Source organism: Orycteropus afer, unplaced genomic scaffold (genome assembly GCF_000298275.1).
Source record: "Orycteropus afer afer isolate SDZICR_OR568_19922 unplaced genomic scaffold, OryAfe1.0 scaffold00469, whole genome shotgun sequence".
Taxonomy (NCBI): domain Eukaryota; kingdom Metazoa; phylum Chordata; class Mammalia; order Tubulidentata; family Orycteropodidae; genus Orycteropus; species Orycteropus afer.
Genome location: NW_006922056.1, coordinates 505,805 through 525,420, shown reverse-complemented (window position 1 = coordinate 525,420; position 19,616 = coordinate 505,805). Strand labels below are relative to the sequence as shown.

Below are 19,616 nucleotides of genomic sequence, written 5' to 3'. Positions count from 1 at the left end.
AGGCTGCAGCGGGCCAGGCGTGGAGCCGCTACGCGGAGGCCGAGCGAGCACGGCTCGGGTCTGCGCCAGCCTCCCTGGAGGCGGCGGCCGGTGCGCTCATCCGCCTTCCCCTTGCAGTTACGGCGCCCGCCGCCGCCGGTCTGAGGCCCCCGGGACGCGCCCAACCCCAGCCGGGATGGACGAGGAGAGCCTGCAGGCGGCCGTGCAGACGTACCGCGCGCAACTGCAGCAGGTGGAGCGGGCGCTAGGCGCCGGCCTGGACGCCTCGGAGCAGGCCGACCTGCTGCAGCTGCGGGGCGACCTGGCCGAGCTGATCGAGCTCACAGAGGGCAGCCTGCTAGCGGCCCGGAGGAGTCGGCTGCCGGCCGGGGCGGAGCCCGAGGGCCTGGTCGAGGACCCGGCTGTGCAGAAGGCGGCGGCCGGAGCACCCTGCGCCGCAGCGCCCGCAGCGCCCGCGGCTGCGCTGCCCGAAGAGGCCGCCGGGGCCGCGTTGAGCGGGACCAAGGTCAGCGCCCCCTACCGCAGCCCCTGGGGCACGCTGGAGTACCACAACGCCATGGTGGTGGGCGCCGAGCAGGCGCAGGACGGCCCGGCCGCCGTGCGCGTGCTGTACCTGTACCCCACGCATAAGGCCCTGAAGCCCTGCCCGTTCTTCCTGGAGGGAAAGTGCCGCTTCAAGGAGAACTGCAGGTAAAGGCGCCCGGGCACCTGCAGCCTGGTCCCCAGGGCCGCAGAGCGGCTGCCGGGCCCAGCGCACCCCAACAGGGCCCTTGCTTACAGCCCGCTGGGCTTCCACGGGCCCCCAGCCCCGCATCCTGTCCTCCCCAGGAGGAAATCGCTGCCACTCTCCTGGGTCGGGGAGCGTTTCCAACGGGCCCGAAACTAGAGCCGTAGGACAGCGCTGCCCCGGCCCTGTCATCAGCTCTGCCAGCGGGCAGCGGGTGCCAGTCTTGCTCCATCCCTTCTCCCCACCGACTTTTCCTTCCCAGGAACGTTTCAAAGCATCTTGTAGGGATTACTGTCCTTCTAACCTGTAAGTTGCTCAAGATACTCTTGTAACAGATAAAGACGTTGTGAAAAGAGCAGGTCACTGGGTCACTCCTTCCTGCCCAGTGTTACAGTGGTACCTGGCTCAGGACCACGTTTCCACAGTTGCGCCCAGGTGTCTCTTTTCATTAAGTATGTGATTTTATTTTCACTCCGGTTTTGGAAGGAACACCTATAGGTCCTTCTAGTCAATAACTTCCCTTTTGTAGCCAACAGTCTAAGGAGCTGGCTCTCTTTCTCTGACTGTCTTATCACCTCATAGGTTCCTGTTGGGTCCAAAGTCTTATTTGGGTAAAGGCTTCTTTTCTTTGTTCCCTCTTTGTCTGTGAGTCTTATAGATGTGCGCTATGTGTACAGAACGGTGTGTGAGCCATGCTTTCCTCAGCGTGGCCACCACGGTGGAGATACCTGTGTCCAGGCAGCCAACTCCAGGAACAGCAGCAGACCTCTCAGTCTTCCTGGCAGACCCCAGCAAGCCTGCGGTGTCCCGAGGGGATGAGGAGGCCCAACGCTTCCTGGCGGTGTATCTTGGGGTCGGGCGCCGTGTAAGAATTCTGGCACCAGAGCCCTGGAAGTGGCACCATTTCACAGCCAGTGAGCTCAGAAGAGATGGAGCTGGCTGAAGTGCCTTTTAAACACCCACCTTGTCACCACCCAGGGCTGAGAAGTTATTTTCTTGAATTTGCTTTGGATTTTTTAAAATACAGTAGGGACGTTGAGGTATCTTCTAGCCTGCACACCATCACAGCACCTCCCCTGGCTTCCACAGCTCAAATTTGGTGTGTATTGTAGCATGTTTTTGTCCTTTACAGACACGTGTGTCTAAGTACATCGGTGCTTTGTTTTGAAATAAAAGGGGTCACATGGCACAGCTCTTTTGGAACCTTGCTTCCTCTCTCTCTCTTGGAATGCCCTGGAGGAACAGCCACATGGGTGTTCACAGAGCCCTTCTGCTCGTTTTAACTGCAACCTTGCAGGCCCATGTGTACGACCCCACAATGTTTTTATTCTCTGTCCTCCTGATGGTTCCCCCTTCGTGCTGCACACGTCCTAGTCCATGCCTCCATTTGCTCAGGGAGGGTTTCTCCCACGTGCAGAGTTGGCCGAGAAGGCCACGTGGTACAGGTGTGCATGTATAGTCCTCGTTCCTCGTCAGGGCCCAGACCCCTTCAATGGCTCCCCATGGTGTGGTCAGATTTTCTAGTTTGTGAGAGGATGTCTGGCTCTAATGCATTTTTTGATGACTAGTGAGGTCGGCCACATTTTTGTCAGTTTGCTGTAACTCAGCCTCACCCTTTTTCAGTCTCTGTAAGTGGGGAGGAGCGTCACATGTATGTTGAAAGGATAGAATGTGTTAATACGTACAAGGAGTTTCCAACAGTGCCTGATGCTCAGCAGGTTTTCATAGTGTAAAACATAGCTTAGCACATCATGGGAAAGTGATGACCCTGGTAGTCATCACTCAGAGACTGAACCCCAAAGCCTCCCTGCCCAGCCCCACACAGCCTTCTCCCTCTTCTGGAAGCAACCACAATGCCTACTTTTATTACATTGCCTTCCATGTATTTCTTGTGGCTTGTCACCCGAACCGTCCTTGCTGTTTTCTGTGGAGGGACTGGGCCTTTGACGCTGGTGGTGCCCTGTGGAGCCAACCAGCCCTCTAAGATCAGGGGCTCACAGACCCGGCTTGGTCCCCAGCAAGACCCAGGCCTGCTATGCCGTCAGGAACGTGTGATGGCCGCTTGTGCTCTTCTGTGACGTTGGCAGGTGCTGGTGCCCCACTAACTCATCAGGGTTATAGAGTGGAGCTTTGCAGTTGTTTCCATGTACTTTGATTTTTTTTTTTTTTTAAATTGAAGGTTTATGGAGCAGATTGATTTTCATTTGAACAGTTCACACACTTTGTTTCATGACACTGATTGCAGTCCCCACAGTGGAACAGCTCTCTTCCCACTTCTGGCCTGTGGTCACCTTTTCCCTGTGTCCTTCTGTCCTACGCATTCCTGCCCTCTGAGCTGTCTCCCTGCCCACATGCTGCCCTTCCAGTCTCCCACAGTTGACTGTTCTAAGGAGTGCATCTTCCGGTGTAGGCCTGTCTGTTGTTTGGCTGGAAGCCACAGGAGTGAGTTCAATTCCAGGCCCAAAGGGTGACTAGGGGCCATACATAGTCTCAGGGGTTTCACCAGTCTATCAGACCAGTAAGCCTGGTCTTTTTCATGATTTTGAGTTTTGTTCCACATTTTTCTCCGTTCTTTTTCATTTATCAGCTGGAATTTTATGAAGAGACACTTGTCCTCATCTATAATTTGAGTACTCAATAGTACAGTTCCTATAGAAAAGACAGAGTAAAGGTTTATTTTGTTGTTGTTTATTTAGCTTCTGAGATAAGTTGCTTTCTTTTCATCCTAAGAAATAAAGAATTAGCTTTTAAAAAAACTAATACCTTTACGAACTCATGGAATTAAATATGTTTTATAGATTTCGCCCCATTGCACTTTCAGTCTTTAACGAAGTTCGGTTGTCCTGTCTTTGCCCGATGGGACCTTCTTAATGCTGGCTCCTAAGTCTCTTCCACGTGACCTGTGGTCTTTGGTGGCTTCTTTGCTGTCTGGTGGTCAGGTGTCCCATGCTTGCCCATGTGTCCCCTGCCCCAGACTTGGACTCTGCCAGTTCTCCAAGAAGCCGTACCTCCTTTTAACTGGATGCAGTGTCCCAAGACCCACACTCCAGGATGGCCACTGTTTCCAGGTCTTTCCGGCAGACAGAGCTGGAAGATACAGGTGGATATGTAGATTTACATGGACACACACATACATTGTGTTTGTGGTCTGTTGTTTTCGAAATCAACAGACCACAAACACAATGTATGTATCTGTATTTTTAAGGGTGAGATACCTCATGAGTTCATACTGGTATTTCTGATTCAAACCGAGGACCGTGGTGTTTCTCTCTAACCTCTTTTGGATTACAGTTGTAGTCTCTTCTACTCCAAGAAGGCTAGTTCTTAAGGACATAGAGGAAGACAGAAGCCAGGTGTCCTATAATGACTCATCGCCTTATCTTCCTTTTCACACAGAATGTCAGCACCCATCCCACCACCACCAACTATGATGATGAAAACTGTTTATAGTTCCTTATTGGGTACAGTCCACACTCTCCCTGCCACTTTTTCTGATTGTTCTAGGTCTCCATTGTCATAGGGTATGGCCACTGTCATCTCCGTTTTAGCCCTGAGTGAGGCTCAGTGAGACAGGAGCTCTGCCTGATGCCTGTTACCTGTCTGTCTTGTGTCTTCCTGGTCACTTAGTGTGGTGCAGTGAATTACTTCATATGGCTCTTCTAACCATGGTCTTTGTGACTCCCACAGACGACTGTGTGGGACTATGCAAACGTGAGGTGCTTGTGGCCCACCAAGGGGAATGGGTAGCTTGTTAATAATATATGTAAGGTACGTGGCACCCTTGCATGAGTGAAACCAGGCAAATAGGTGTATGGAACCCTAATGTGGGGATTGGTCAGTTTTGTCATCTGCTAGGCTTACAGTGAGCTGTCCCAGAGGTGGAAAGGAAGACTCACTACTATCAAGAAAGAAGACTCAGGAGTGGAAGCATCCTTTGGACCCAATCCCTGCGCCGAACTTCCTGGATCCAGGAGAGAGAAAGAGCTGTAACACTTGGCTGAGGTGGTAACAAAGAACCTGCAGCAGCAGAGGCAACAGAACCAAGAGACCAGCCCGAGACAGCGGTGAGCTTGCCAGCTTTCCAGGCCATGGAGCAAGAAAGCCAAGCGCCTATGGGCAGGAGGCTTACTGGCAGAGTGGGGGTACTTGTGTGGGCACCTGTCCACAGAACTAAAAAACCTTTGTAGCACTTGCCCAAGCAGAACAGAGGCCAGGCTGAGGGCCCAAGGGCCAAAGAGAGGTATGCCTGCAGGCATGGCTAAGAGGAGGCTGTCCTGATGAAGAATTGTACCTTGAATGTTCTTCAACCTGAACTGTAACCTAGTGTTTCCCCCTTAAATAATCTGTGAGTTCTGTATGGCCATTGCAACCAGTTATCCAAGACAGCAGAGAAATAGAGTGCTGTGAGCGATAGCTGATGTCAGGATTGGTGAGAAGGTTGGAGGGTGGTGGCTTGTCCAACCTCTGCCTTGTGGGAATCGGCTTTGGGCTGTTGATGTGGATCTTGATCCTTCTCCCCCTTATGAAGGTTCAGGATGCCCCTACATTCTTTCGGCACTTTGTCATCTTAGGAGGGGGCCCTGGCTCTCACAGCTTGATGTGTTTTGTTTCCCTCACACTGGAAGGGCAGTTATGTGGCATAGAAAACCCTTCCTTGATCATTTGTACATATCACTCAGTTTTTTCCTGTCAGAAACCACAGAAGCTCTGGTACCGAATTGCGTTTCCCTTGTAAGTCACACGTTCTTTTTGCCTCTGAGGCCAAAAGACTGCTGCTTTTTCTTTATAAAGTTCAGTCATTTTCCTAAAATACATCTTGCTGTTGACCATTCTGAGCTGATATTTTCAGAAACATGGTATGATCTTTCAGTGGGTAGTTTCAAACCTTTTGTGTTTTGTTTTCAGGAATTAGTTTCAACATATGTCTCACCCCTGCTGGCTCTTCTTGACCTGTCTTTCTGCCATGGAGTTGGATCCGACTCATAGTGACCCCTCCTTGGGTTTCCGAGGCAGTATCTCTACGGAAGTAGATCGCCCAGTCTTTCTTCTGAGGAGTGGCTGCTGGGTTTGAACCACTAGCCTTCTGGTTAGCAGTCAGATGCCTTAGGCAGTATGCCACCAGAGCTCTAGAGCTTGGCAGTTTCCCTTCAGTTCCTTTTATCTTGTTTTTCACATCTTGATTTTCAGAGTGTTTCTTAGTTCCTTTTTTAAATTACTTTTTAAGAGCAGTTTTAGATTTATGCAACAATTGAGCAGGAAGGACTGAGAACGCCTATGAGTTCCCTCTCCCTCGCCCAGTTTCCTCTGTTGCCATCTTGCATTGGTGTAGGACTCTGGCGGCACAGTGGTTAAAGCATTCAACTGCTAACCAAAAGTTGGCAGTTTGAACACAGGAGCCACTATGCAGGAGAAAAATGAGGCAGTCGGCTTCCATAAAGACTGACAATTGGAAACCCTCTGGGGTAGTTCCACTCTGTCCTTTAGGGGCACTGTGAGTTGGAATTGGCTTGGATGTGGTGCGTTGGAGGAGCTCTGGTGGTGTGGTGTCTAAGGCATCTGACGCTAACCAGAAGGCTGGCGGTTCAAATCCACCAGCCATTCCTTGGAAGGAAGATTTCTGTAGAGATACCACCTCGGAAACCCAAGGAGGGGTCACTATGAGTTGGATTCAAGTTGATGGCGGTGAGTTTGGTTTTATTTTTTTGGTTTTGGTGGTGCATTGGAATACATCCGTACACAGTTGATGAGCCAATACTGATACATTGTTATTAACAATAACAATTGTTATTACAATTTATAATTTACATGAGAGTTCACTGTTGTACAGCTCTGTGGGTGCTGACAAACGTAAAATGTCACAAGTCCACCATGATGGTGTCATACAGAACAATTTTCACTGCCTTAACATGCCCTGGGCTCCCCCTGCTCATCTCTCCCTTCCTGCCTCTGGGTTCCTAAAGACCACTGATCTTCTCACTGTTGATATAGTTTGGTCTTTTCCCGAATGTCCCACAATGGAGTTTGTCCAGTTATAGCCTTCAGACTGGCTTCCTTCACTTGGCGTGCATTTAAGGCTCCTCTGTGTCTTTCTGTATCTTCCGGATTCCTTGGCATGAATGAGGGAGTGCCTCTAGTGCTACATCCCCTTGTTGAAACATCTCAATGGATAGCCTGTCAATTCCTGGAACCTTGTTTTTTTCGTCATTTCCTTAAGCGCAGCTTGGACTTCTTCCTTCAGTACCATTGGTTCTTGGTCATATGCTACTTCCTAAAATGGATGAATGTCAGCCAATTCTTTTGGTACAGTGACTGTGTACTCCTTCCATCTTCTTTTGATTTTTCCTGCATTGTTCAGTCTTTTGCCCGTACAATCCTTTAATATTGCAACTTGAGGTTTGAATTTTTTCTTCAGTTCTTTCATCTTGAGAAGTGCTAAACGTGGTCTTCCTTTTTGGTTTTCTAGTTCCAGGTCTTTGCACGTTACGTTTTATTACTTTGTCTTCTCAAGCCAGTTTTTGAATACTTCTGTTCAGCTCTTTTATTTCATAATTTCTTCCATTTGTTTTAGCTACTCTCCATTCAAGGGCAAGTTTCAGAGTCTCTTCTGACATCCATTTTGGTCTTTTCTTCCTTTCCTGTCTTTTTAATGATCTTTTGCTTTCTTCATGTATGATGTTTTTAATGTCATCCCACAACTCGTCTGGTCTTCAGTCATTGGTGTTCAGTACATCAAATCTGTTCTTCAGATGATTTCTAAGTTCAGGTGGGATATAATCAAGGTATTTTGGCTGTTATAGACTTGTTTTAATTTTTCTCAGCTTCAACTTGAACTTGCATATGGGCAGTAGATGGTCTGTTCCACAGTCACCTCCTGACCTTGCTCTGACTGATGATACTGAGCTTTTCCTTTGACTCTTTATATAGATGTAGGCAGCTTAATTCCTGTGTATTCCATCTGGCAAGATCCACGTGTATAGATGCTGTTTATGTTGTTGAAAAGGGTATTAGCCATTTGCAGTGAATAAGTCATTGGCCTTGCAAAATTCTGTCATGTGATCTCTGGCATCATTTCTTTCACTGAGGCCATATTTTCCATACGCTTCTTTGTTTCTGACTTTCGCATTCTAATCACCAGTAATTATCAATACATCTTGATTGCATGTTTAGTCAATTTCAGACTGCAGAAGTTGGTTAATAATCTTCAATTTCTTCATCTTTGATTTTAGTGATTGGTGAGTAAATTTGAATAATAGTAGCACTAACTGGTCTTCCCTGTAGGTATATGGATATTATCCTATCACTCCCTGACAACATTGTACTTCAGGATAGATCTTGAAACATTCTTTTTGACAATGAACGTGAGGCCATTGCTCTTTGATTTGTCATTCTTGGCATAGTAGACCCTATGGTTGTCTGATTCAAAATGGCCAATACTAGTCCATTTCAGCTCACTAGTGCCTAAGATACTGATCTCTATGCATTCCATTTCATTTTTGACAACTTCCAATTTTCTTAGACTCGTTCAATCTATATATTACTACAAATAATCTGAGAGGTTGGACTATATGAAAAAGAATGTGGCATCAGGATTGGCGGAAGACTCATTAACAACCTGCAATATGCAGATGACACAGCCTTGCTTGCTGAAAGTGAAGAAGACTTAAAGCTCTTACCAATGAAGATCAAAGACTACCGCCTTCAGTATGGATTACACCTCAACAAAAGAAAACAGAAATCCTCACAACTGGACCAGTAAGCAACATCACTATAGATGGAGAAAAGATTGACATTGTCAGGGATCTCATTTTATTTGGATCCACAATCAATGCCATGGAAGCAGCAGTCAGGATATCAGACAACATATTGCACTGGGCACATGTGCTGCAGAAGACCTTTTTAAAGTGTCAAAGAACAAAGCTGTCACTTTTAAGACTAAGGTGCTCCTGACTGAAGACGTGGTATTTTCAGTAGCCTCATATGCATGGGAAAGTGGGACAGTGAATAAGGAAGACCAAAGAAGAATTAATGCAGTGGTGTTGGTGAAGAATACTGACAATTGCGTGGACTGCCAGAAGAATGAACAAATCTGTTCTGGAAGAAGTGCGGCTAGAATGCTCCTTAGAAGTGAGGCTAGCCAGACCTCATCTCTCATACTTGGGTCACATTGTCAGAAGGGACCAGTCCCTGGAGAAGGATGTCATACTTGGTGAAGTAGAGGGTCACTAAAAAGGGGAAGACCCTCAGTGAGATGGGCTGTCACAGTGACTGCAGCAGTGGACTCCAGCAGAGCAAAGATCGTGAGCATGGTTCAGGCCCGGGCAGTGTTTCATTCTGGTGTGCGTGAACCGGAACCGACTCAGTGGCACCGAACAGTGACGAGTGTGGAGTGATAACACTTTGTTTTGGTTGACAATTCCTTAAATGACATAGAATGTTGAGCGTCTTTTCATGTGCTTATTTGCCATCCCTGTATCTTGTTTGGTAAGGAGTCTGTCCAGATCTTTTGCTCATTTTTAAATTGTATTTTTTTCTTATTATTGAGTTTTAAGAGGTCTTTATATATTTTAAGGAACTTTGGTGGCACAGTGCCTAAAGCATCTGACTATTAACCAGAAAGCTGGTGGTTCAAACCCATCATTAGCTCTGTGGAAGGAAGATTTATCACCTTGGAAACCCAATGGGGGTTGCTATGAGTCGGAATCATGGCTCAACGGTCATGAGTTTGGTTTTGGGGTTTTTGTGTATTTTGGCTACAGATTCTTTATCAGTCCTGTTTTGCTTAAGCCCTTATCAGGCGATTGTTTTACAGATGTCTCCCAGTCTGTGGCCTTTCTTTTCACTGCCTTACTAGTTTCTTTTGTAAAGCACAAGTTTTTTGTTTAAATGAATCCAACTTAATGATTTTTATTCTTTCATGGGTTGTGTTTTTGTGTTTTATCTAAAAACTCATCACAAACAAACAAACAAAAAAACCTCATCACCAAATCCAAGATGGCTGAGATTTTCTCCTACGTTGCTGTCTGGCAGTTCTCTGATGCTGCGTTTTACGTTTTGGTCTGTGGTCCATTCTGACTTCTGCGTACAGTCAGTGTCTTGGTTGATTTTTTGCATGTGGGTGTCCCATTTGTTCCAGCACTGCTTGTGCAGAAGACCATCCTTTCGCCATTGAATTGTCTTGCTACTTTGCTCAAGATCAGTTGACTGTATTTCTGTGGCTCTACTCTGGGCTCTTGTCTGTGCCCTTGATCTGGCTGTCCTGTCGCCATTACCACACTGTCTCGATCACTGTAGCTGTCTTGAAGTTCTGTTATTTCAGTCTTCCAACTCTGTTCTTCTTATGTATTATATTGGCTCTTCTGGGCATTTTGTCTTCCCACGCAGAATCCGTTTGTCAGTATCCATAAAGTAAGTTGGTGGTACTTTGATGGGGATTGCACTGAATCTATAGATCAAGTTGCGGAGAACTGACATCTTAATAATACCGAGTCCTCTTATCTGTGAACAAAAGCTCTGGTGACCTAGTGGTTAAAGCACTTGGCTGCTAAAGAAAAGGTTGGTTGTTCAAACCTACCAGCCACTTCACTGGAGAAAGATGTGGCTATCTGCTTCTGCAATGATTTATAGCCTTGGAAACCTTATGAGGCAGTTCCATTCTTTTCTAAAGGGTCACTATGACTTGGAATCAACTTGATAGCAGTGGGTCTGGTTTTTGGTTTGTCCATGAACATGGAATATATCTTCATTTATTTACAACTTTTTCTTTTAATCAGAATTCTGTAGTTTTCCTCACATAGGTCTTATATATATTTTCTCAGATTATACTTAAGTGTGAAACTGTAGTAGTAGCATCAGACCCTGTCTAACTTCAGGAGGGAAAAGGAGAATCAAGATCAGCCTGAAGATAAGTCCTATGAGATGGAGGTCAGACACACCTCCTCTCTCCAACCTTTTCACTAATTCAGACACCAGCATTCCTGCCATGGCACTCTCTCCTTCTCTGCTGGGTTTGATAATCCATTGCAGTGGCCACACACAGCTCACAGACTGTACTTACGGTTACTAAGGAAGTAGCAGGTTCAATTCTTAATCAAGGACAACAGACTACAACTTGGAATCAGGATGAGGAAGCAAGTGGGCAAAGCCTGGCGTGTTCCTGGAATGAGAGAACACAACTTTCCCGTCAGGACAGCTCTCTCAGCAACTCTCGGCTGACCCTCCTCTCGGACAAGCGCACCCCTCTGATCTGTGCCCCCTCAGGACAGCCCATTCTCCATTGGCCTCTCCATTGCTGACTGACCCAGCTCAGAGCCACTGCAGCAGCTTTGCTCAGCCATATCCCTAGCAGCAGGTTTCTGCCATCACTGCCAACTCTGCTGCAAGGCCCCCTCCTGGACCTCTTCCCACTGCCCGCCACAGGGCCTCTTCTGGGCCTGTGGCTCTTTTCAGTATTGTGGCCTTTGGCCAGTGTTACAGCTCTTCCAGGAGGTTCTTCACCTCTCACTCCTTGCTGTTGCTTGCCTTTTTGCCTTTTCTTCTTTTTTCTTTTCTCCTTTCTTCTGTCTGCTGACCTTTGTGGTTTGGCTGCAGATATAAGCAAACTCTTCATCAGTTTCAAAGGAGCTCTGGTGGCATAGTGCCTAAGGCATTTGACGGCTAACCAGAAGGCTGGTGGTTTAAACCCACCAGCCACTCCTTGGAACGAAAGTTGGGCAATCTACTTCCATAGAAATATTGCCTTGGAAACCCAAGGAGGGGTTGCTATGAGTCAGATCCGATTAGACTGCAGTGAGTTTGGTTCTCTTTGGTTTTTATCACTTTCAAGGCATGGCCCTCCTATCAAGACCATGAACTGACCAACCATCTCTCCACTCTTGGTAGGCCACAGACACTTCATTTGCATAGTCTGTAGTCATTTCATATGCATACTCTATTGACCAATCCCTGCAAGGTGCATAGCAGTCCCAGGGCAGGCTGCAGCCCTGGACCAGAAGAAAAGTATCAAACCACAGGTTGTTTACAAATTACCCAGGAAATGTCAGTCAACCTGGACAAAAGTAAGAAATTCTCTGGGATGGAAAACTAGGATAAAGCTAACTCCTCATGGCTTAGAGGAAAAACCTCTCAAGTTGTTTTTCCAATGAACCAAGGCAAAAGGTCACATAAAGGAACTCAACTCATTTCACCACACTAAGTATTTCATTCTTCTCATTTGTTTATGTGTGCGCTAATGTCAGTGTCGTGTTTAAACCAGACACCCACTGCCATCCAGTCAGTTTTGACTCATGGAAACCCCATTGGGTTTCCAAGGCTGTAAATCTTTATGGAAGTAGATTGCCTCATCTTCCTCCCATGGAGGGGCTGGTGGGTTTGAACCACTGACCTTCTGGTTGGCATTCAGATACCTTAGGCACTGTGCCACCAGAGCTCCTTGTTGTGTCTAGACATTGAAATTGCAATTGCTCATTGCTGGTGTCTAGGGAAGGCATTGGCTTTGTGTAGTAGCCTTGTACCCTACAGCCTGGCTCTACTCACTTATTAGTTCTAGGAGTTTATTTTCGTTGTTGTCAATTCTTTGGGACTTTCTACATAGACAGTCCTATCACCTGTGAACAAAGATAGTTAATTTTTCCTTCCTAATTTGTATACCTTTTGTTGAGTAATTGTGTTCAGTAGGACTTCCAGTAATGTTGAATAGGAGTGGTGAGAGAGGGCATCCTTACCTTGTTCTAATCTTAGTAGGAAAGAATCTAATTCCTTGACATTAAGAATGGAGTTCGCTATAGGGTTATTGGTAAATTTTCTTTATCAAGTTGGGGAAGTTCCCCTCTATTCCTAGTTTACTGAGAGAGTTTTGTTTTGTTTTTTTTATGACAAACTGGGTTTGGATTTTGTCAGGTGCCTTTTCTGCATCAATTCATACAATCATGTGATTTTCCTGTAGCCTGTGGACATGATGGGTTTACATTGGTCTTTGACTGCTGTACCAGCCTTGGTCATGGTGTGTAATTCTTTATGTACATTGCTGGATCTCTCACCCTCTCCCCGGACCCCCTTTTCTCCCTCCCTTTGTCTCCCTCCCTCCCCTCTCCCTCCCCTCCTCTCTCTCTTTCTCCCTCCTTCTCTCCTTCTCTTTTCGCTCCCTCCCTCCCCCTCTCCCTCTGGGAGGGCTCAAGCACACTGCTGTGTGCATATGCATGCACATGTATATGCACATGCATACCTACATACACATGAACACACACATACCTTGCTTAGTAACCTGAGCTTCAGGTTGGGTGAGTGTCCATGGGAAGTTGTGATCACAAGCTTATCTGGCAAATTGTTACTGCGGCTCAGAAAGCTGGGCGTCGGCCCAAGGCATCTTCCTCAAGTAGCTAAGACCATCTTGATAGAGTGTTAGAGTGTGTGTGTGTGCACTTGTGTGTGTGTATACACGTGTGTATATGCACGTGTGGTAGACTGAATGTATGTGTACGTGTGTCTATATCTGTGTATATCTGTGTGACTAAAGGGGTGTTGTGAGTGTATGCATGTGTTTCTGTGTATGTGTTTGTGTACACATATATGTGTCAGTATGAGTGTATGTGTACTATGTGTATATGCATGTGTGCATGTGTACATATGTATGTGTGAGTGTATATAGTGAAAGCATGTGTATGTGTGCATATATTTATATGTTCATGTGTGTATATGTATATATTTATTTCTGTATGTGTGTGCATATGCATGTATGTGTGTGCACGTACATGTCTGTACGTGTGTATGTCTGTATATGATCATGCACGTGTATGTGAGTACATGTGTCTGTGCACGTATATGTGGGAGTAGATATATCTTGTGTGTACATATGTATGTGTGCATGTGTGTGTATGTATAGATATGTGTGTGCATATATACGTGTGTGCACACATCTGTATTTGCATGTGTATATGTATGTTGAATGGTGTGTATATGTGTGTGTATACACACACAAGTGTGTGCCCACGTGGATGCCCCTCCCAGGACAAGGTCCCCAGTAGTGGGGCCAGTGTGCCTGTCTGAGCCCCACCCCTGTGCCCCTCTCTGCAGATTCTCCCATGGGCAGGTGGTCTCTGTGGACGAGCTTCGCCCCTTCCGAGACCCAGACCTGAGTTCGCTGCAGGCTGGCTCTGCGTGTCTGGCCAAGCACCGGGATGGCCTGTGGCACCCAGCACGGGTCACGGGTAAGGCATCGGTGGCCCTAGTGATGTGGCCCATGTCCCTGTGGAGTCAAGGGTGTTGGCTGGCATTCCTTCTGTTTTTGATGATTTCCCTGACCCATGGGTACTCCTTAAGGGCCCTTCCTGGGCAGCCCTTCCTGTGTTTCTGCCATGTTACTGCCATGTGGTCCTTTCCACCTCCCTTGAGTCAGCTATTAGGACCTGGCTCTGAGGTCCTAGGTGAGTGGACCCCTCTGGATCCACTCCTGTCCACTGGGGCTGCTCACCTGAAACCTGTCCTGTCCCACCTCAGATGTGGATGGCGGCTTCTACACAGTCAAATTTGACTCCCTGCTGCTGAAGGAGGTCGTGGTGGAGGGGGACAGCGTGCTGCCCCCACTGCGCATGGAACCCACAGAGTCCTCTGATTCTGACGGTGGCGCCGATGATTCCAGTTATGCCAGAGGTGTGGGGGTGGGGCGGGAGGAGCTCTGCCTGTGGGAGGGGGGTGGAAGTGCAGAGGGAGAGGCTGGTGCTGAGCGCCACCAGGAGCTGCAGGGGAGCAGACGGGATGGACACGGCCGCAGCAGTGGGCTCTGTGTCGGAGCTGGTGCAGGAGCCATGGAGAAAATGGATGCACAGGAAGTGACCATGGGACATGGGTATGGGGAGGGTGTCTGTTAGGGAGGCACAGAGTGGGTGACACACACACACACACACACACTACACACCCCGCCACGTGCAAGATGCCACCACCATCCAGGTCAGCTAGGAAGAAGGCGGGTGGAGTTGTCAGGGTTCATGCCCTAGGTTGACCTTGTCTGAAGCCCCATTTGATGGCGATGGGAGGCGGAGCCTGCTGCCTTGGTGGAGTCAGAGAGAAGAGGCTGTGCTGCTGCATGTCAGTGGGTGGCCAGGCAGGTGGCGACAGAGAGCATGGGGCAGAAGCTCTGCCAAGGGACTGCTTGGTAGTCACGTGAGCCCAAGCAGGCCTGGGCAGGGTGGAGCCAGGGTGCCCACTGGGCCCTCTGGGTCAGGCTGCATCGGCCCAGTGCGGTGCTGTCCTCTGTGCTCTGTAGTTGTGGACAACGAGGCCGGAGCAGATGGGATCAGCAGAGCAGCCTTCGCTGGCTGGGAGGTGCACACTCGAGGCATTGGCTCCAGACTCCTGGCCAAGATGGGCTATGAGCCTGGGAAGGGTGGGTGTGCTGTCCTGAGGGGGTGGGGGCTGGTAGGAGTGGATGCACCATCCTGAGAGTAGTGGATGGGAAGGGTGGGTACCCTGCCCTTGGGGGGGACTGGAGGGGTGGGTACTGTCCTGGGAGGGCAGGGGCCAGCAGCACAGCCAGTGCCATGTCTCCCCAGGTCTGGGCCGAAACTCACAGGGCCGGGTGGAGCCCATCCATGCTGTGGTGCTGCCCCGAGGGAAGTCCCTGGACCAGTGCACAGAGGCCCTCCAGAGGAGGGTGAAGGGGGGCAAGGCTGGTCCCCACCGGCCCCCCAAGTGTAGGGGAAAGGGAGTTGCGCCTGCGGGCCAACCCCCACCTCGGGACGTGTTTGACTTCCTAAATGAGAAGCTACAGGCCTCGGCTCCCAGAGTGCTGGAGGGGAGGGCGGATGCCTTGGGGGCGAGGGGTGGCAAGGAAGCCTACCACGCCAGCAAGAGTACCAAGAGGGCCCTGAGTCTGCGGCTTGTTCAGACTGAGGAGCAGATCGGGCGGACCCAGCGGGACATCCGCAGTATCCAGGAGGCCCTCGCCCGTAATGCCGGCCGGTATTCGGGGCGTGTACAGGAAGGGGGGCGGTAGTGAGGGTGCCAGTGGGGATCAGGGGGCCAGTACTAGGGTTTGTACTGGGCGGGGGGGTTACACAGCATAGAGGGGCTCAGGCTGACCTTTGAGTGGCATGCTGATTGTAGGAGGGTCTGGCCAACAGGAGGTGGTACTGGGGCACCTGGGCTCGGGGGTGGCAGGTGCAGCCCACACTAACTACAGGCCTTCTGTAGGCACAGTGTGGCGGCAGCCCGGCTGCAGGAGAAGCTGGCGGGTGCCCAGCGGCAGCTTGGGCAGCTTCAGGACCAGGAAGCGGGGCTGCAGCGAGAGCAGAGGAAGGCGGACACCCACAGGAAGATGACTGAATTCTAGGGTCACCTGCAGCTTCTGGAACAGACCCTGGGACCCTACCCTAGCCCTGTGCTGCTGGCCTGGACCCTGTCCACTGGACAGAGGGTGGGGGTCCCCTCTGGACATGTTTGCCAGCATCTTAAAGCTTCTTGAGCTAGGACATTAAAGTGATTTCATGACACGTCTCAGTGGACATTTGGCTGCTATAGGAGCGGGTTATCTGCAAGGGGCTGTGAGGACAGGTGGGCTGGCTTCTGGGGGTCTGGAGGTAGCTGTAAAGATGGGCATCCCCACTTCTCCGGCTGGGGCTGCCCACCATGTTAGCAGACATCTCTAGCGTGAGGTGGGATGTGGGCTGCTGTGGTGGGAGATGGGGTCCTGTAGTGGCCATCTGAGGTTATCTGGTGCTTGGTGTGGCCTCATCCCACCATGGGCCCCAGCACTTGGCCATGGTCTCCTTAATTAAGGGGTCTCATCACCTGCACAGTGGAGACATTGAGGAGGGTGGCCACGCAGTGATCAGAGTGGAAACGTCAGTCTCCGTCACCGAGTCACTTCTAGACCTGGGGGGAGTAGTTTAGGCCTTGGCTAGGTAGGAAGGCGCTGAGACACACAGCAGGAAGTGAGGTGGGGGCACAGCTGGGGCACGCCCAGGCTGCCGGCTCCCGCCCAGAGGCTGTGAAAGCGCCGGGCCCAGGCCAGGGTAAGTACTGCACTGGCACCCAGCGTCCTTCGGGCCATCTGTGGGGTGTGAGGACCCAGCCTGGAGGGCCAGGAGCCCCATCGGGCAGGAGGATTGGAGAACAAGCTGGAGACGTGGGCTTTCCCCCTCCCCCTCGTCTTCCCCACTGCTCTAAGCAGGGCCGCGTGGCGGGTGTCGCACCTCACCCCACAGCCCTGCTAGGACCCCAGCAAGGGGACAGACATATCCTGTGTCAGGGGATGCTGGGAGGGGTGGGCTTGAGCCAGGTGAGTGAGTGAGCACTCAGAGCCCAGAGCAGCCCCCTCTCTGGCCCTTTCCAGCACAGGGAACCGGGGTTTGCATGGGTGGCATGGGGGTGTCACCAGGCCCAGCCAGCAGGGGCTGCCACTTGCAGCCTAGAGTGAGTGTATCCTTGGGTTTCCCTAGGCCTTATGTTTGGGCACAACAAGCCTGGGTCAGTCCACAGCTGACTACCTCTCCTCACTGGCCCGTGCTTGGCTGGTACTATGTCACCCGTAAGGTCTTTATAGGGACAAGCAGCAGAGCTCATCTCCCATCCCGTCACTGGGACCAGCTGGAGAGGTGCTGAGGTCTTGGGGGAGGAGGGCGCAGGCCTGGGGTTTCCTGTGTGCTGAGTCAGTGCAAGGAGACCGCCAGGCAGAGCCAGGTGCAGGGCTGCTGGGACTGGGACCCCCGCCCCGGCCCCAGCACCCTCTCTCTCCACCCCAGGCCAGGTGTGGTGATGGGGCTGCAGCTGCCCTTGGCCCCTCCTGCCCTCTGGGTCCTCGCCAGTTTCACGCTGCTCCTTGGGCTGTGGGCACTGTGCACGGCTTGCCACAGGTACAACCATCCATTCCCGTCTCCCCTGTACCCCTAACTCGGGGGTCCAAGTCAGGGGCCAAGGCAGGAAAGGGCTGCTGGCTCCTGGCCCCAACTCTGCCACTCTGGCCTGATGGCCCTCTCACCCCCAGGAAGCGGGTGCCGAGGCCTCGAGCAGGCTTGCAAGGTGCTTTGATGCCAGCAGATGAGGTGAGTGCCGGGCGTCCTGGGAATGGGCTGGAAGAGCAGGCAGGTTGCCAACCGGCCTTCCCCACCCACAGTCACCGTTGAGACCGACCCAACTCTGCGCCCTCAGCAAGTCGGACACCAGGCTGCACGAGCTGCACCGGGGGCCTCGACACAGCCAAGGTGAAGGGGGGGGGGGCTGGACGAGGCACGTGGGGTGGGGACTGGGGTGCAGCATGGGGCACAGGGTGTGGGGTGGCCTAAGTGAGGGGTGCCTAGGCCAGGGCTGCTCCTTGCACCCTGACCATGCTGGGCCCCTCAAACTGCTCGGGGCCATGCTGCTTCCTCCGAGGGACCTTTGCCCTGACCCCCCCCCCCAGCCCCACGGCCTGCCAGCATGGACCTCCTGCACCCACACTGGCTGGAGGGGTACAGAGGCACCCCAAGGCCTCCTGCAGCACCCTCGGCTTTTGCACACCAAGAGCTTCCCCGGCCCCTGCCTGGCATCGCCACCTTGGCCCCCACCGGCCCTGAGGCCACTTATTCCAACGTGGGGCTGGCTGCACTCCCCAGAGCCAGCCTGGCAGCCAGCCCTGAGGTGTGGTCAGGGGCCCGCCTGACCATCGGCTGGGCGAGGCCTGGGCCGGGGCTGGGACCCGTGGTGGCCGAATATGCCTGTGTCAAGAAGCTCAAGGGGACAGACAAAGGCCCCCAAGGGCACCAGGGGAAGGCTGAGGTGACCCCAGCCACCCAGGTAAGGTGGGCGGGGAGGCTGCGGGGGGGGGGGGGGGGCGGGGGGGGGAGGGGCTGGGTGAATCTCTGGAGGACAGGTGGTGCTGACCCCTCTCTGGGTGGCTTCCTCTTTCCAGGTGGACATGCTGTACTCCAAGGTCAACAAGCCTAAAAGAAAGGATACAGGGCCCACCACGGAGCAGCCAGACCCTGAGGATGGCAGATCGTCCTGGGGTCCCCTGCAGAGGGGCCGGGGTGTGGACCACGACCCCCTGGAAAATGTATATGAGAGCATCCAGGAGGTGGACCGCGAGCGTAGGATCCTCCCCGGCCGGCTGTTAGCAGGAATGGACACACAGGGCGCCAGCCCTCCAGCCACAGGGAAGACTTAGAGGCCTGCTGTGTGGACAGCAGAGGCCCGTTGTGTCTGAATAAATCCCCGTTGCACGGAGAATGAACGCTGCCCCTCACAGCTGCGTTTTCCTGAAAGCCCGGGGAGGGTCAGCGGATTGCCTGGAGTGGAATGGAAGAGGGCCACCACCCCTTCCTCCTCGCCTGGTGCGGGCTCCCTGCCATGGCGGGGGTGGGGGAAGACAGTGGCCTGTCGCCTGAGGTCGTGTCCAGGCAGGCCAGGCTGGAAGGCAGAGAAGGCCGAAAGGCAGGCGCCCACCCGGCCAGTGCAGCGGGGGGCTGCCCCGAGGCGGGACTTGGACCCTGAGCTCCCCGGGCGCGTACACCGCCACCAGCCCCAGTGTTGCATAAGAGGTGTCAGGGTGCGGAACGGGCGGTCGTGCGTTACAGGATAACCTGCTCCCGGGAGGCCCGCCAAGGAGACGCGGCCCTTACCGGGCTCTTTGGCTGCACGACCACGCCCCTGGGGCAGCGGCCTCACCGGCGGGACGCGCGGGCTGAGCCTGCGCACGGGGCGAGCCGCTGGGCGGGGCCGGGGGCGCTCCTTGCTCCGCCCCCCCGGTCCCCAGCGCGGGAGCGACAGGGGGCGGGGCCTAGGAAGTTTGTCGCCCCGCCCCGAACGCAGGGGCGGTGCTGAGGGCGGGGCCGAGGGCGGCATGGGGGTGGGGCTGAGGGCGCTCCTCGCTCGGCCCCAAGCGCGGGAGCAGCCGGGGGCGGGGCCGGGCCACTGTCCATCG

At 52.0% G+C, this 19,616-nt stretch overlaps 2 protein-coding genes across 2 annotated transcripts; both read left to right on the top strand.

The window, feature by feature from the left end:
- The first annotated feature begins 175 nt into the window (after positions 1–175).
- ZGPAT (zinc finger CCCH-type and G-patch domain containing) lies at positions 176–16,049 on the top strand. Its single transcript, XM_007954660.1, has 6 exons — positions 176–690; positions 13,796–13,929; positions 14,219–14,371; positions 14,985–15,104; positions 15,271–15,679; positions 15,911–16,049. The coding sequence occupies exons 1-6, from the start codon at positions 176–178 to the stop codon at positions 16,047–16,049; spliced, it is 1,470 nt and encodes a 489-aa protein (XP_007952851.1).
- Positions 16,050–17,473: 1,424 nt separating this feature from the next.
- Positions 17,474–18,860, top strand: LIME1 (Lck interacting transmembrane adaptor 1). The gene is made up of 5 exons (XM_042782788.1): positions 17,474–17,571; positions 17,703–17,760; positions 17,832–17,919; positions 18,117–18,490; positions 18,606–18,860. Exons 1-5 carry the CDS (start codon positions 17,474–17,476, stop codon positions 18,858–18,860), a joined length of 873 nt encoding a protein of 290 aa, XP_042638722.1.
- Positions 18,861–19,616: the final 756 nt, after the last annotated feature.

What these genes read in the sequence shown, in the direction of transcription:
- ZGPAT (XM_007954660.1), top strand. Translation starts at nt 176, where the DNA reads ATGGACGAGGAGAGCCTGCAGGCGGCCGTGCAGACGTACCGCGCGCAA. An exon ending in CGCTTCAAGGAGAACTGCAG is followed by an intron (nt 691 to 13,795) that starts GTAAAGGCGCCC and finishes CCCTCTCTGCAG; the next exon opens with ATTCTCCCATGGGCAGGTGG. An exon ending in CTCGCCCGTAATGCCGGCCG is followed by an intron (nt 15,680 to 15,910) that starts GTATTCGGGGCG and finishes GGCCTTCTGTAG; the next exon opens with GCACAGTGTGGCGGCAGCCC.
- LIME1 (XM_042782788.1), top strand. Translation starts at nt 17,474, where the DNA reads ATGGGGCTGCAGCTGCCCTTGGCCCCTCCTGCCCTCTGGGTCCTCGCC. An exon ending in CTTTGATGCCAGCAGATGAG is followed by an intron (nt 17,761 to 17,831) that starts GTGAGTGCCGGG and finishes CCCCACCCACAG; the next exon opens with TCACCGTTGAGACCGACCCA. An exon ending in AGGTGACCCCAGCCACCCAG is followed by an intron (nt 18,491 to 18,605) that starts GTAAGGTGGGCG and finishes TCCTCTTTCCAG; the next exon opens with GTGGACATGCTGTACTCCAA.